This window comes from Diabrotica virgifera, chromosome 8 (genome assembly GCF_917563875.1).
Source record: "Diabrotica virgifera virgifera chromosome 8, PGI_DIABVI_V3a".
Lineage (NCBI taxonomy): Eukaryota > Metazoa > Arthropoda > Insecta > Coleoptera > Chrysomelidae > Diabrotica > Diabrotica virgifera.
This window is the reverse complement of record NC_065450.1, coordinates 224,458,620-224,472,860: the sequence shown is the minus strand read 5'-3', so window position 1 is coordinate 224,472,860 and position 14,241 is coordinate 224,458,620. Positions and strand designations below refer to the sequence as shown.

Below are 14,241 nucleotides of genomic sequence, written 5' to 3'. Positions count from 1 at the left end.
GATCATAACACGAAATTTAGTAAGCGGTGGTTTTTTGGGACGAGAAATGTAAATTTGCCACTAAAAATGATGAATTACCCAGAGGGCGCCACATACGTGTTTCAGCGCTCATTTAATACGTTCAATTTTTTTATCCCCCACTCTACATACTTCTTGAATCAGAACTTTTATTCTCTTAATATTTTTACTTAAAAAAGATATACTACATTCATCTCGCTAAACTCAACTGTTTTCGAGATAAACGCATTTTAAGTCTGCTATACAACATAATTTTTTGCATAATATTGTAGTTACACCCGAAAAATAACTTAAAACCATATCTAATAATTGTGCCAGCTCTCATATTTATGTCACTGCATCGCAAATTCAATTTGAAGAAATTTGCGATACATTTTTGGAAATTTTTATGGTTTTAAGTTATTTTTCTGGTATAACTACAATGATATTATGCAAAAAATATGTTACCTTGCAGATTTAAAATGCGTTTATCTCGAAAACCGTTAAATTTAGCGAGATGAATGTAATATACCTTTTTTCAGTAAAAATAATAATATTAAAAGAATAAAAGTTTTGATTCAAAAAGTTTGTAGAGTGGGTAATAAAAAAATTGAACATGTTAAATGAGCGCTGAAAGGCGTATGTGGCGCCCTCTGGGTAATACATAATTTTTATTGGCGAATTTAGATTTCTCGTCCCAAAAAAACCCCGTTTACCAAATTTCGTGTTATTATCCCATGCCTGTTAGGAAATATTCAAGAATAAATAAAATAAAAGTTTAACTTTGACACCCTGTATTTCTGTTATTATCAACTTTCGTACTAAGGTAAGCTAGCTTAAATCGACCTATTTTAACCTCAGCGATCTGAGGTTAAGCTATGGCCCATTCTTTACCAAACACCCTGTATAAGCAGAATTATAAAAATAATTTTATAATCAACTTTTAGGATGCTCTAGCGACATCTCTTAAAGAAAAGATGAAAAGTCCAGATGCAAAATTTATTAAAAATAAATTATAATTTAAATCTGAACACTTTTCGTGAACTACTTTCTGGTAACATCCTAAATCTCTGACTTTTACAATTTACGAAAAGTGTGAAAAAAGTTTTGAAAAGAACTCTTGCTAAAATCAGACATTTTTTGTGTCAGTACCTTGCTGTTACCTTACCTGAAGCTTGATTAATACTATTTAATTCAGAGATTTTCTTCTTCGCTTCAAATGGATCTTGGTACTGATCTTCAAAGATAACAGGCATCGTCGCACTTTCTCCATCTAATGTTACACAATGTATCGGTAATGGAGGTAGCATTTGTGTATATTTTGACCTGTAAATAAAAACAAAAGTTCAATATAAATGATACAAAAGTTGTAAAAGAAAATGCAGTGAAGACTTATGATTCAGCAAAGGAGAACGTCAAAAGAAAAATAAAAAACTTGGGATCAGAACTAACAAATATAAAAGGATTCGAAATAGAAAGAGCTTTAAAAGAACTAAAAAATAATAAAGCTCCAGGACACGACGGTATAATTGCCGAGCTCTTGAAAACAAGCAAAACGTCTCCAAAATGTCTCCATAATAGCAAGATCCCTAAAGACTGGAACGAAAGTCTAGTAATAGGTACTCTTACACAAAAAAGGGGACAAATGTGACCTACATAATTATAGACCTATATCGTTGCTCAGTCAAGTATACAAACTATTTATGAGAATTATTAACAACCGGTTGACTTACAAAATAGACAATTACCAACCGGTGGAACAGGCTGGCTTCTGCAAAAGTACATCAGACCATCTGCTGACAACGAGAACAAGGCAAATGAATACCAACTACCCATATTTCTTGCCTTCGTAGACTATGAAAAGGTGTTTGATGGTATCGAGATGTGGGCCATAGAACAAGCTATTAATAATTGTAGAATAGATTTGAGATATAGATAACTAATACATAATATACAGGGTGTCCCGAAAAGATTGGTCATAAATTATACCATAGATTCTCGGGTCAAAAATAAGTTGATTGAACCTCACTTCATTATATACAGAGTGCACACAAAAAAAAGTTACAGCCCTTTGAAGTTACAAAATGAAAATCGATTTTTTTTCATATATCGAAAACTCTTAGAGGTTTTTTATTGAAAATGGACATGTGGCATTCTTATGGCAGTAACATCTTAAAAAAAAATTAAAGTGAAATTTGTGCACCCCATAAAAATTTTATGGGGGTTTTGTTCCCTTATACCCCCCAAACTTTTGTGTACGTTCCAATTAAATTATTATTGTGGCACTATTAGTTAAACACAATGTTTTTAAAACTTTTTTGCCTGTTACTACTTTTTCGATAAGTCAGTGTTTATCGTGATATTTTGAATATTTGTCGAATCCACCACATATTTGTATATGGTTAAGTACGATTATAGAGACCTGTTAATAATCTGAAAATTTATTTATAATTTACATTTTTAGGTATATTTTGAAAAACTCCTAATCTCGATAAAAGGTGACTTATCAAAAAAAGACAAAGAGGCAAAAAAGTTTTAAAAACACTGTGTTTAACTAATGATACCATAATATTTGGGGGGTTTAAAGGAATAAAACCCCCATACAATTTTTATGTAAATATATTAAAAAAGAAGCCGCATCTCGATAAAAACTGGCTTATCGAAAAAATACTAAGAGGCAAAAAAGTTTTGAAAACGTTGTATTTAACTAATGGTACCACAATAATGAATTAATTGAAACGTACAAAAAAGTTTGGGGGGTTTAAGGGAACAAAACCCCCATAAAATTTTTATGGGGTGGACAAATTTTACTATAATTTTATTTTAAGATTTTTCTGCCATAAGAATGATACATGTCCATTTTCAATAAAAAATCTTTAATAGTTTTCGATATATTGAAAAAAATCGATTTTCATTTTGTAACTTTAAAGGGCTGTAACTTTTTTTATGAGCACATTTGTACTAAGGTAAGTTAGGTTCAATCGAACTATTTTTGACCACAGAATGTGTGGTATAATTTATGACCAATCTTTTCGGGACACCCTGTATATGAAAATGCAACTATGATAGTACAACTAGACGAAAATTGAAATCCCATCCCCATTAAGAGAGGCGTGAGACAAGGAGACGTAATATCGCCAAAGCTTTTCAACCTAGCTCTAGAAGACGTATTCAAAACGACAAATTGGACAACCTATGGCATTAACGTTAATGGCAACAAGCTAAACCACCTCACATTCGCTGACGACATTGTGATTATAGCGAGCTCATTCGAGGAACTGTAAATTATGATGGAGGAACTCGCAGGCAGCTCCCAATACGACGGCCTGAAAATGAACATGAGAAAAACAAAAATAATGACAAGCACAGATGACCCCAGACTTATAACTATAAATGGCAGTGAGATAGAAAATGTCCAGGAATATAATATCTACCTAGGCCAAATCCTGAAACTTGACAAAGAGAACCAAAGTGTGGAAATTACTAGAAGAGCAAGACTAGCATGGGCAGGATTTGGAAAACTTAGTTGGATATTTCTTCTTCTTCTTGTAATTCGTTCTCCTATCGGAGGTTGGCTATTATCACAGCTATCCATACCTTATTGGCGGCGGCTCTGAAAATATCTACTGAGCTGCAACTATACCACTCTCTTAAGTTTCTCAGCCTTGGATACTTAAGAACCGCAAAATACCCCAATACTTGAGGAGCAAAGTGTTCAACCAGTTCATCCTTCCTATTATGACATATGGATGTCAAACGGGGACCCTAACCAAGGCAAATATGAATAAACCAGAAAAAGCAATGGAAAGGGCAATGTTAGGTATACGACTGTCAGATAAAAAGAGGAACGACTGGGTAAGATCAAAACCAAAAGTCGAGGACATAACAACAAAAGTTGCCAAACTTAAATGGAGCTTCGCAGGCCACAGTGCTAGACAAAAAGACCAACGTTGGAATGCAGCAATACAACATTGGAGACTTTACCAAAGTAAACGAACGAGAGGAAGACCACTGTCTTCGACTAATAATGTTAGGCATTTACTAACAAAGACCTGCCCTTTGTCTGGAAGGGCTTTTGTGTTACTTTCCAGGTTTCACAACCGCAGAGTACAACAGTCTGTTGACACAGAGATGACATTTGCCTGGAGAATTCGGATTTCTGTCTTTGTAATAGGGTCTAACAGCGGACAATAGGGTTAAGCATTCTAAATGCTTTTCGTATCCTCATACGAATATCGTTTTCTGTACCTTCGCTTTCTGTTCTTGTTTTCTTCTACTTTTAGCCCATTTCTATCCAACTTTGGACATAGGCCTTCCCCAAATCTTTCCATTTCCGTCTGTCCTTGTGACCGTGAAAAGTAGTAATAGGAAAGTCTGATAAAGTTTAATTGTAGTATATATTATTGATATATTCAACTTTTTGAACCACGGAAAAGAAGAAAGGTCCCAGATACAAAATTCATTATTAATATAAAATTAAAATAACAAATAATGATTTAAATCTGAAACCTTTCTTGGAACCAGTTTCTGGTAACATCCTTTATCTGTGACTTTTACAATTTATAAGCCAAGAGACGACAAATAAAGAAGCGAAAAGGATTCTGCAATATGCAACCACATTTCATCTTACTCGTCTAGAATAAAGATAAAAGTGAACAGTTTATGTTTCCTTTCGATTCAGAGGTGGTTCATCATCCCTAGACAGCTGTTTCTGTCTCTTAGACGTCTACAGTAGGACTTCGTGAACACCTCTGAACCAAGACAAAAATAAACTGCGTATTTAAATGGAATTTCAAAAATAATTAAAAATCTACTTTTATTTAAAAAATAATTAAAAATCAACTTTTAAGACGCTGTAGCGTCTTTGAAATTCTACTTAAATACGCAGTTTATTTTCGTCTTGGTTCAGAGGTCTTCACGAAGTCCTACTGAAGACGTCTAAGAGACAGAAACAGCTGTCTAGGGATGGTAAATATCATCTGAATCGAAAAGAAACATAAACTGCGTCCACTTTTATCTTTTTGAACTACATTTTATACTTTACCTTCTCGCTATTTCTGCAATAACTAAATAATTTTGGTAGTTGTTGTCGTGACATCCAAACGCAGAACTTCGAGGATTGTATATCAAAAAGAATAATTCGGCGAATCTTCTTACCCTTAAATTGTGGTGTTTCTTACTTAGATATTGTTGAATAGCTATTTTGCAACTGAACGTTAATAAAAAGTAATTCCACAGCTTAATGTTTTCGGCACATACTTCGGCAAGTCCAGAATTTTGTTTGTAAGGCCCTTTTTTCATTAACTAGAACATACAAAAGGAATTTATAACTTACAGAATTATTAGCTTGTAATGATATGCCTTCAGCCTGGCGTTAAGCAGATCGACAGCAGAGAACCGCACGCGTTCCGATACCTGCGCAAACCCACTCATTTCCACTTCTATTCCGAGACATCCAAGTAGGGCAGTCGAGAGTGTATTTAAGGAGAAAACCGAAGGAAAATAATCAGTCTTGCGGCGATCAAGCTCTAGACTCCCTGGCTAACAAGCGTAGTGAACAGGTATGACAATCTGAGTGGTGGAACTCTGTAGTAGTGATGTAACGAATGTCATTTTTTGAACATTCGCGAATGCGAATGCGAATACGAATATCTGCTACCGACATTCGCGAATGCGGATGCGAATGCGAATATTCAGTTTTTTTTAATTTGTTTCTATTTTTGTAATGTTTCCTAAATTTATAATGAAAAGTTAATTGATATTTAGTGTAAATCAATCTGAATCTTAAGCTTTATTACATAATACAATAATACCGAATAATAAAAAAAAGTGAAGGCTGATAATATGATTGTACAAGGTTAAGTTCTATCTATCTATTGCCCTTCATTTGTCCAAAGTTGAACGTAGGCCTCCCCCTTATTTTTCCACTCTTCTCGGTTCAGTCCTAATGCTGCCGATCTGGTCCCTGCGTATTTTTTAGGTCATTCGACCATCTCGGTTGTGGTCTGCCAGTCTGCCCCTTCCTCTTTTGTAGTTCCAAGGTCTTCAGTGAGTTATCGCTTCATTCCATCTTCCGTCTCTAGTCAGTAGCAGGGTTACCATGTCTAGGGATTTTCCCCGAATCTAGGGATTTTTTGAAGCTTTTGGAGCTCTGGAGGGATTTTTTTTGAAATCTAGGGATTTATTAAACTGTGCTGGCGCCATTTTTTGTTGTTATTAAATATCTTTTTGTTCAAATATTATTATTATTGTCATTATTTATTGTTCCCTGACATAAATATTCCTAAGTAAACATTAAAACATTACCTAATCAATGATTAAAGTGGATTAAACATAGTGTTTAATAGGTTATAAATTAAATTGACAGCTGTCGTCTGTCAACTTCTTCTTTTTTTAGGTCAAATTGATACGATTTAGGGATTTCTAGGGGAAATTGAAGCTCCCGTCTAGGGATATTCTGAAATTTCATCTGGCAACCCTGGTCAGTAGTCCGTCTATTTGACAGTAGCTGCATGTTTGAGGTTAAGTTACCTTTTCTTAATAAAAAAAGATGAGAAGTGAATAGATTTTGATTTTATTAACCTAATATTATCTTAAAATTATTTTTTTTCTGGTTTTCATATTCGCAAAACATTCGCACAAATTTTCACGAATGCGGATGCGAATGCGAATATGCAAAAACATGCGAATATTCGCGAATGCGAATGCGAATACGAATATTCGTTACATCACTACTCTGTAGTGAGGAGATGCGCCGCTCGTAATTAAACACTCCGTGTAGCTGTGAGTGAACGGCTACCGCCAGCTCCGTAGTGATGTTGAAAAAGTAACTATTCGTTACAAAGTACTCGTTACTTACGAATACCGAAAGTAACGATTACTATACAGAGAGGCAAATCGTTACTTTGATTACTCTGATTACTTCGTTACTTCATACCAATCGTATCAGAGCGAGTAACGACTATGGTATCTACTTTGATTACTCTGATTACTTCGTTACTTCATACCAATCGTATTAGAGCGAGTAACGACTATTGTATCTACTTTGATTACTTTAATTACTTCGTACCAATCGTATCAGAGTGAGTAACGACTATTATATCTACTTTGATTACTCTGATTATTTTGTTACTTCGTACCAATCGTATCAAAGCGAGTAACGACTACGACTATTGTAGTTGTTATATCGAAATACCTATACAAAATACCTACCTACTGAGAAATACGATTATCGATATGATTACCGGTACTCAAATACAAAAGTAATCATAGTAATCAAAGTAACGAATACTGTAAAAAATATGAAAAAAAAAATTTAAGAAACGCTTTTCTTTAGTTACGAGTGACTAAAATTAAAAATATAAAAAAAATCAGCTAAAAAGCAAAAATAAAAAAAATTGAAAAATTCTAACACATTCGTCAAAGAAAAGCGTGGGGCGTCTTCATCGAATAAATGGTTTTCGCCCCACGCTTTTCTTTAACGAATGTGTTAGAATTTTTAAATTTTTTTTATTTTTTGTTTTTTAGTTGATTTTTTTTATAATATTTTTAATTTTAGTCACTCGTAACTAAAGAAAAGCGTTTCTTAAAAATTTTTTTTTCATATTTTTTTATTTTTAAACGCTTTTATTTAGTTCAATAGCTTGCGTCAAATCTTTAGACGTTAATATGACTGAGTTCTCTCCAATGCAAATGAATGAAAATTTGCAGACATATACATTCGCGGGAACAATTGTCTTATGTTTATTAATTGTTTAAATAAAAAAAATACGATTTTAATGGAAAATGCTTAAATTCTCTTGTTTTTTACAATGTAAAAACTAGAAAAACTTTTACGGATTGTAGCCAATGATATGAAGTATACATAATTTCACTTTTTACGTTAATTGCTTACGTTATGCTTCATAAATAAACAATAAAGTTTCAAATTTTTTGCCGATTCCGACTATTTTTCATGTTAGTATATTTATCATATTTATGTTTTATACATATTTTAATAAACATGACGATATATTTTAATGTTTGAAAAGTGTAAGACTAAAAAATAAAAAAATATGAAAAATAAATTTTTTAAGAAACGCTTTTCTTTAGTTATGAGTGACTAAAATTAAGAATATTATAAAAAAAGTCAACTAAAAAGCAAAAAATAAAAAAAATGAAAAAATCTAACACATTCGTCAATGAAAAGCGTGGCGCGTCTTCATCGAATAAACGGTTTTCGTCCCACGCTTTTCTTTGACGAATGTGTTAGATTTTTTCAATTTTTTTTTTATTTGTTGCTTTTTAGTTGACTTTTTTTATAATATTTTTAATTTTAGTCACTCGTAACTAAAGAAAAGCGTTTATTAAATTTTTTTTTTATATTTTTTTATTTACTTTTTGTCTTACACTTTTCAAACATTAAAATATATCGTCATGTTTCTTAAAATATATGTATGAAACATATTATGATGTACTAACATGAAAAGTAGTCGGAATCGGCAACAAATTTGAAACTTTATTGTTTATTTATGAAGCATAACGTAAACAATTAACGTAAAAAGTGAAATTATGTATAGTTCATATCATTAGCTACAATCCGTAAAAGTTTCAAGTTTTTACATTGTAAAAAACAAGAGAATTTAAGCATTTTCCATTAAAATCGTTTTTTTTATTTAAACAATTAATAAACATAAAAATTTTTTTTATTGATTATTCGAGTATTGTTCCCGCGAATGCATATGTCTGCAAATTTTCATTCATTTGAATTGGAGAAAAGGCACTCAAATTAACGTCTAAAGATTTGACGCAAACTATTGAACTAAATAAAAGCGTATAAAAAATGATTACTTTATACAAAATACCTACCTACTGAGAAATACAATTCTCGATATGATTACCGGTACTCAAATACAAAAGTAACAAGAGTAATCATAGTAATCAAAGTAACGAATACTGTAAAAAATGATTATTTTATACAAAATACCTACCTACTGAGAAATACGATTCTCGATATGATTACCGGTACTCAAATACAAAAGTAACAAAAGTAATAATAGTAATCAAAGTAACGAATACTGTAAATGATTACTTTATACAAAAGTAACGATTTGTAACGAATACTCGAAAGTAACTGTAATCAACATCTTTACAGCTCCGACTCGGAGTTGTATGGGTGTCTGTATAGTTATTGATATTTTGATTGTGGGACTGTTTGTACTTACACTGGAGTGAAGTGTAAGGAGGTGCGACTGTGTGCGTAATTGCTTCTTGTATTCCTGCCTAATGCTTATATTAAGTGCCGGTCGCTCAAAAAATAGCACTAAGGCCCTGGTTCCTGCCTGTCATAAAAGGCGATTAATGAAGATAATGGGAGGTGTAGGTAGATGATAAAACTATTTTAATAATTCTAAATAAATAACCTATGACCTAATGACTTCTTTGAAAAATCAGGGCACGCTACCACTAGGACTGATGTAAGTTTTGGCCTAAGTTGCAGCTCCTGTTTCAATTCATGTTCCATATACCCCCTACTAGATTAGCTGGTATATATATTTTTTTGTTATAGGATATTTACTACATGCAATCAATACATAAAAATTGTAAGCATGTTTGTTGTTTGTTCAAAGGGGTGTATGAACAAATCCAAATTTATACATGCATCCCTTTTAACAAACAACAAACATGCTTATATTTTTTTACGTATTGATTGCATGTAGTAAATATCCTATAATAAAAAAAAATATACCAGCTAATCTAGTAGAGGGATGTCATTTCCAGTTTTGATTACCATTTTATTTTCTTCCTTGGATTAGAAGATTCTCATAAAAAATTATCATTATTCGCCGGTTGTATAGCTAAATACACGTTCTCACAGCTACACAACCTTGCTCCACAGACTGGGACGATTCCTGATTTCTCCAGTCTGTTTTTCCTTTCCCTGACAGCTTAATACAGTAGCTTCTGCTGTAAACTCCATCTTTGCCACAACATAAAACCGAATTTTTTTCATGGGTTCCTGCAATTTTTACGGTTGTGATCTGTCATCTTGCATCTAAAGCACGTTCGTATTTTCTTGGGGTTGTATGTTCCCTGTATCTTTGAAGATTTCGATTTTCTCAAGTTTTTTCATCTCCTATGGCTTCGTAATCTTGGGCTAAATCTTGCCCAATCTTTGGTCTAATTGGTGTTTGAATATCCATGATATAGTAAGTAAGTAAGTAAGTAAGGTATGCTTTATTGTCAAAAAATTTTAACAATTTGTGGACAAAGCTTATACAAAATAAAAAATACAATAAACAACAAAAAATAGTAAAAAACTACAAACAAAACAAAAACAGAAACAGACACCAAGTAAATGGCGTGAGTTATACTACTTAATATAATTTTACAGTTATTAAGTACACATTAAAAAATTAAAAATTTTGCAAACAATAAGTATACAACGTCAGAGCAAAAAGAAGGCAAACGAGGAAAGGGCAAAGGGAAAGTAAATCAAAAGTTCTATGCCGCTGCAAATATGTACACAAGTACTCGAAAGTAATAATCCTACAAGTCAATTTGCTGAATTCAAATCGTTTATAAAAAAGTCATTCACTGTATAAAAAGCTTTCTCCAGCAAATAAGCTTTCAAGGCCTTGCGAAAAGCGGGAAATGCTGCAATAGATTTGATGTTAGATGGCAGGTGATTGTACATTTTTCTCGAATTGTATAGTATAGAGCACTTAACCAGCTCAGACCGTGGGGTTGGCAGATAAAGATTATGATCCATGTTTCTAAGGGGATAGTTATGAGTGGGTCTCTCTGGACCTTCTGATGCATGTTTGCGGATTAAACAAACGGATTCAAAAACAAACAAAGAAGGAAGAGTTAATATTTTAAATTTTTTAAAGAATTCTTGGCAATGAACTCTGCTATTGAGTCTCAGGGAGTAACGAAGAGCTCTCTTTTGTAGTTTAAAAATACGCTCAAATTGAGTCGCACAACACGTACCCCAGAATGGAAGGGCGTACCGAAGATGAGACTCAAAAAGGGCATAATAAACGGTCCTAGATGTTGACAAATTCATTTCCGTAGCAACTGATCTTAGCGCAAAACAAGCAGAACTTAATTTTTTGTGTAAGGCATCAATGTGCAAGTTCCATTTTAGAGACTTATCCACAATAAGCCCTAAGAACTTCACCGATTCAACTACCTCTAGACTGTTGTTATTAAGTACTAAAGGTTGCATCATACTGTTGTAAGGTAGGACTTTGGTTTTAGAAACGTTAAATAACAGGAGATTCGAATCGCACCACGATTTAATGGTGACTAGGTCTGTAGCTATGGTATTGCGAAGATCCATAATATCCGTGTTACTCCAAGTAATACTAGTATCATCTGCAAAGAGACATATTTTACCTTTAATGTTCAGACTAGAGATGTCATTTATGTATATCAGAAACAATATAGGGCCTAGAACTGAACCCTGAGGTACCCCACATTCTAATGGCATGCAAGAAGACGTCTTCGTGTCAACCCTCACAAACTGACTTCTTTTATTAAGATATGATTTAAGCCATTTAAGAGCATTTCCCCTAAATCCATAGTGCTGTAATTTGTCAGTCAAGATGTTATGGTTTACACAATCGAATGCTTTAGAGAAATCACAGAAAATTGTTGCTGTAGAGTGATGGTTGTTTAGACTGGAGTAAACATGATCGAAAAGGAAGAACATAGCATCATTCGTGCATTTGTCACTCAGGAATCCAAATTGATGTGGAGTAAGCAATTTGTATTTCAACAGAAAAGATAAGATTCTTTTTTTTACCAGACTTTCAATTATCTTCGACAACGTGGGCAGGAGTGCAATAGGGCGATAATTCGAAGCAAGATCTTTATCGCCTCCTTTATGTATAGGAATAATTATCGCTGTCTTAAGGCAGCTTGGAAAAACTCCAGTTTCGAATGACCTGTTTATTAAGGTAGTAAGATGGTTTAAAGTGCAATCAGGTAGAGCAGAAAACATTTTAGGAGTGAGGCCATCAGTCCCAGATGACGATTTATTTTTAATGGCATTTATTGTAGAGCGTAGTTCACCTAATACTATGGGTGTAAAAAAGAAACTATTTACATTCCTATGAGAAAGATATGAAATCGGATCCTAAGAAGGAGGTATAGTATTTGTTAAATTTTTTGCCACATTTACAAAGTAATTGTTCAGGGTCTCAGTAGAAGTCGGGATTGTGGTGGGAGAAGAAGTCTTATCTCTCAGTTCATTTACGATAGACCACGTTTCCTTAGCAACATTACCTGATTTAGCCAGCCTCGCATTGTAATAAATTTCCTTGGCGGCTTTTATGGCTTTATGGTAAATTTTCTTGTAAAGCCTAACGTAATCATGGAAGGATATCTATCTGCTGACTCGTTCTGCTTTTGCTTTTTGTTTTTTACTTCTCCAGTTGCAGCAAATATCTTCTGGGATAGAAATATTTCTTAAAATCTTCGCTGAAGTCTGTCCACGATTTCCAATTTTTGTTGTTGTTTCGGAATCCTAGTAACTCTTGGTCTCCTAAAAATTTTGGTAATGCCTTTAGTAGATCTTGTTTATCGATCTCATAGGTAAGATCTAATTCACCTAGCGTTTCCATAAAGTCTACTACATCCGAATGAAACCGCTTGCAACTGCTATAAAAAAATTGATTTTCTTCTTCTTCAGATGCAAACTCACTAATGGATGTTAGCGATCACATATTTCATGAACTCTCTGTTTCTTGCAATATGTATCAGATATTGTATGTCGTTAATTCCTCTCCATTGCCTTACGTTTCGGAGCCAAGACATCTGCTTGCGTCCCATTCGTCTCTTGCCTTCAATTTTACCCTCGATTATAAGTTATAGGAACTGGTATTTTTATTTCACATGATGTGGCCCAGATACGCCGTTTTCCTTTTTTTGATGGTTTCGAAAAGTTGGCGTTCTTGGTTGATTCTTTTAAGGACATCTACATTTGTGACTTTCGCTATGGTATCTTTAGGACACATCGATAAAGCCACATCTCGAAAGCTTCCGATCTGTTTATGTCCCTCGTTTTGAGTGTCCAGCCCTCTACACCATATAGCTGCACCGACCATACGTAGCACTTAGTAAACCTTAGTTTTTAAACCTAAGTTTTAGTAATCCAAAGACTCCTGAAATATGGCTTCCGAATAAATGCTAAAAAAAGAGGCGAAAGCGTGCATCCCTGTCGGACACCCTAAAAAATTGATAACCAACAAAATGGAAAAAACTCACCTTAGTGCTATCATACTCATTGTACTTGACAACTAAAGTATCATAACAGTCCGTTATAGTTTCGTCTCGTTGCTGCAACAGAGACTTGTAATGTTTTATAGTACTTTTGAGATGGTTGCTAGAATCTACTAAAACGCTGTATGCTTCTAAATGTATTTGCGGTGATTCGTTTATTCTGCTATATATCTTATTACTATTCACTGGTAGGACGGGATCCGTTAAAGACGAACATTGGGTCGTTCGTATTTTATTCCAAGACTTCGATTGTTTGGGAGCGCTAAAAAGAAGACAGAAGTTAAAAAAAGCTGGACGGAAGGACCGCCCGAGAACTTTATTGTACTGATCTAATACCGTTATCGTACTAGATAATCGCATTCTATAAAAAATAACAAGGTTGGTCATTATTTTGATATTTTAGAGACACCAGAGGCGTGCGGTCCATGGAAGCGGGGGAAGCACCGCTTCCCTATACTTCCATATAAGAAAATACATATATTATTAATTAGTATTAAATTATCAACAATGTTTCCCTAATCTAAGTAGTCTATTATGTAACTAATAGGCATTGAAACATTATTAAAAATTGATCGCATACGAACGGTCTCAAATAAGCACACAATTCAACGATTCAGTCCGGTCCTGACGGAAGCGCATCTCAAAATCGCTGCTTGTCATGCATTTGTCCCGTTCAAAAATTGGTCAGGGTTTAATAACCTCACCCGCTAGTCATGTTCCTTTCACGCGAATTTTGATACGCCTGGAAGCGCTCGTCCGACCGCTTCCGATTCCGAAAACGAGATGCGGAATCTGTTACTGCTGCTATAAGGGGTAGGTATTTAGGTACAAATGGCTCGATTTCAATTTTTTGCTTAATATTTTTACTAATATTTTATTTGACATTTTGAGATTTTTCCTTTTACTGATATTTTATAGTACCTACGACATTTTACAGACGAGGTCAAGTGACATTGCATTTTGTATAAGACAATTTGA

General features: G+C 33.8%; 1 protein-coding gene across 4 annotated transcripts in view; it reads right to left on the bottom strand.

The window, feature by feature from the left end:
* Positions 1 to 14,241, bottom strand: part of LOC114336844 (protein FAM135A) — a 74,436-nt gene that overhangs the window by 15,793 nt on the left and 44,402 nt on the right. For all 4 annotated transcript variants that reach the window (XM_050657524.1, XM_050657525.1, XM_028287232.2 and 1 more), the window contains exons 6-8: positions 13,249 to 13,525; positions 5,042 to 5,301; positions 1,166 to 1,323 (exon numbers count right to left, since the gene is read on the bottom strand). In XM_050657524.1, coding sequence (XP_050513481.1) covers positions 1,166 to 1,323; positions 5,042 to 5,301; positions 13,249 to 13,525 — 695 coding nt within the window. The remainder of the gene's footprint in view (positions 1 to 1,165; positions 1,324 to 5,041; positions 5,302 to 13,248; positions 13,526 to 14,241) is intronic.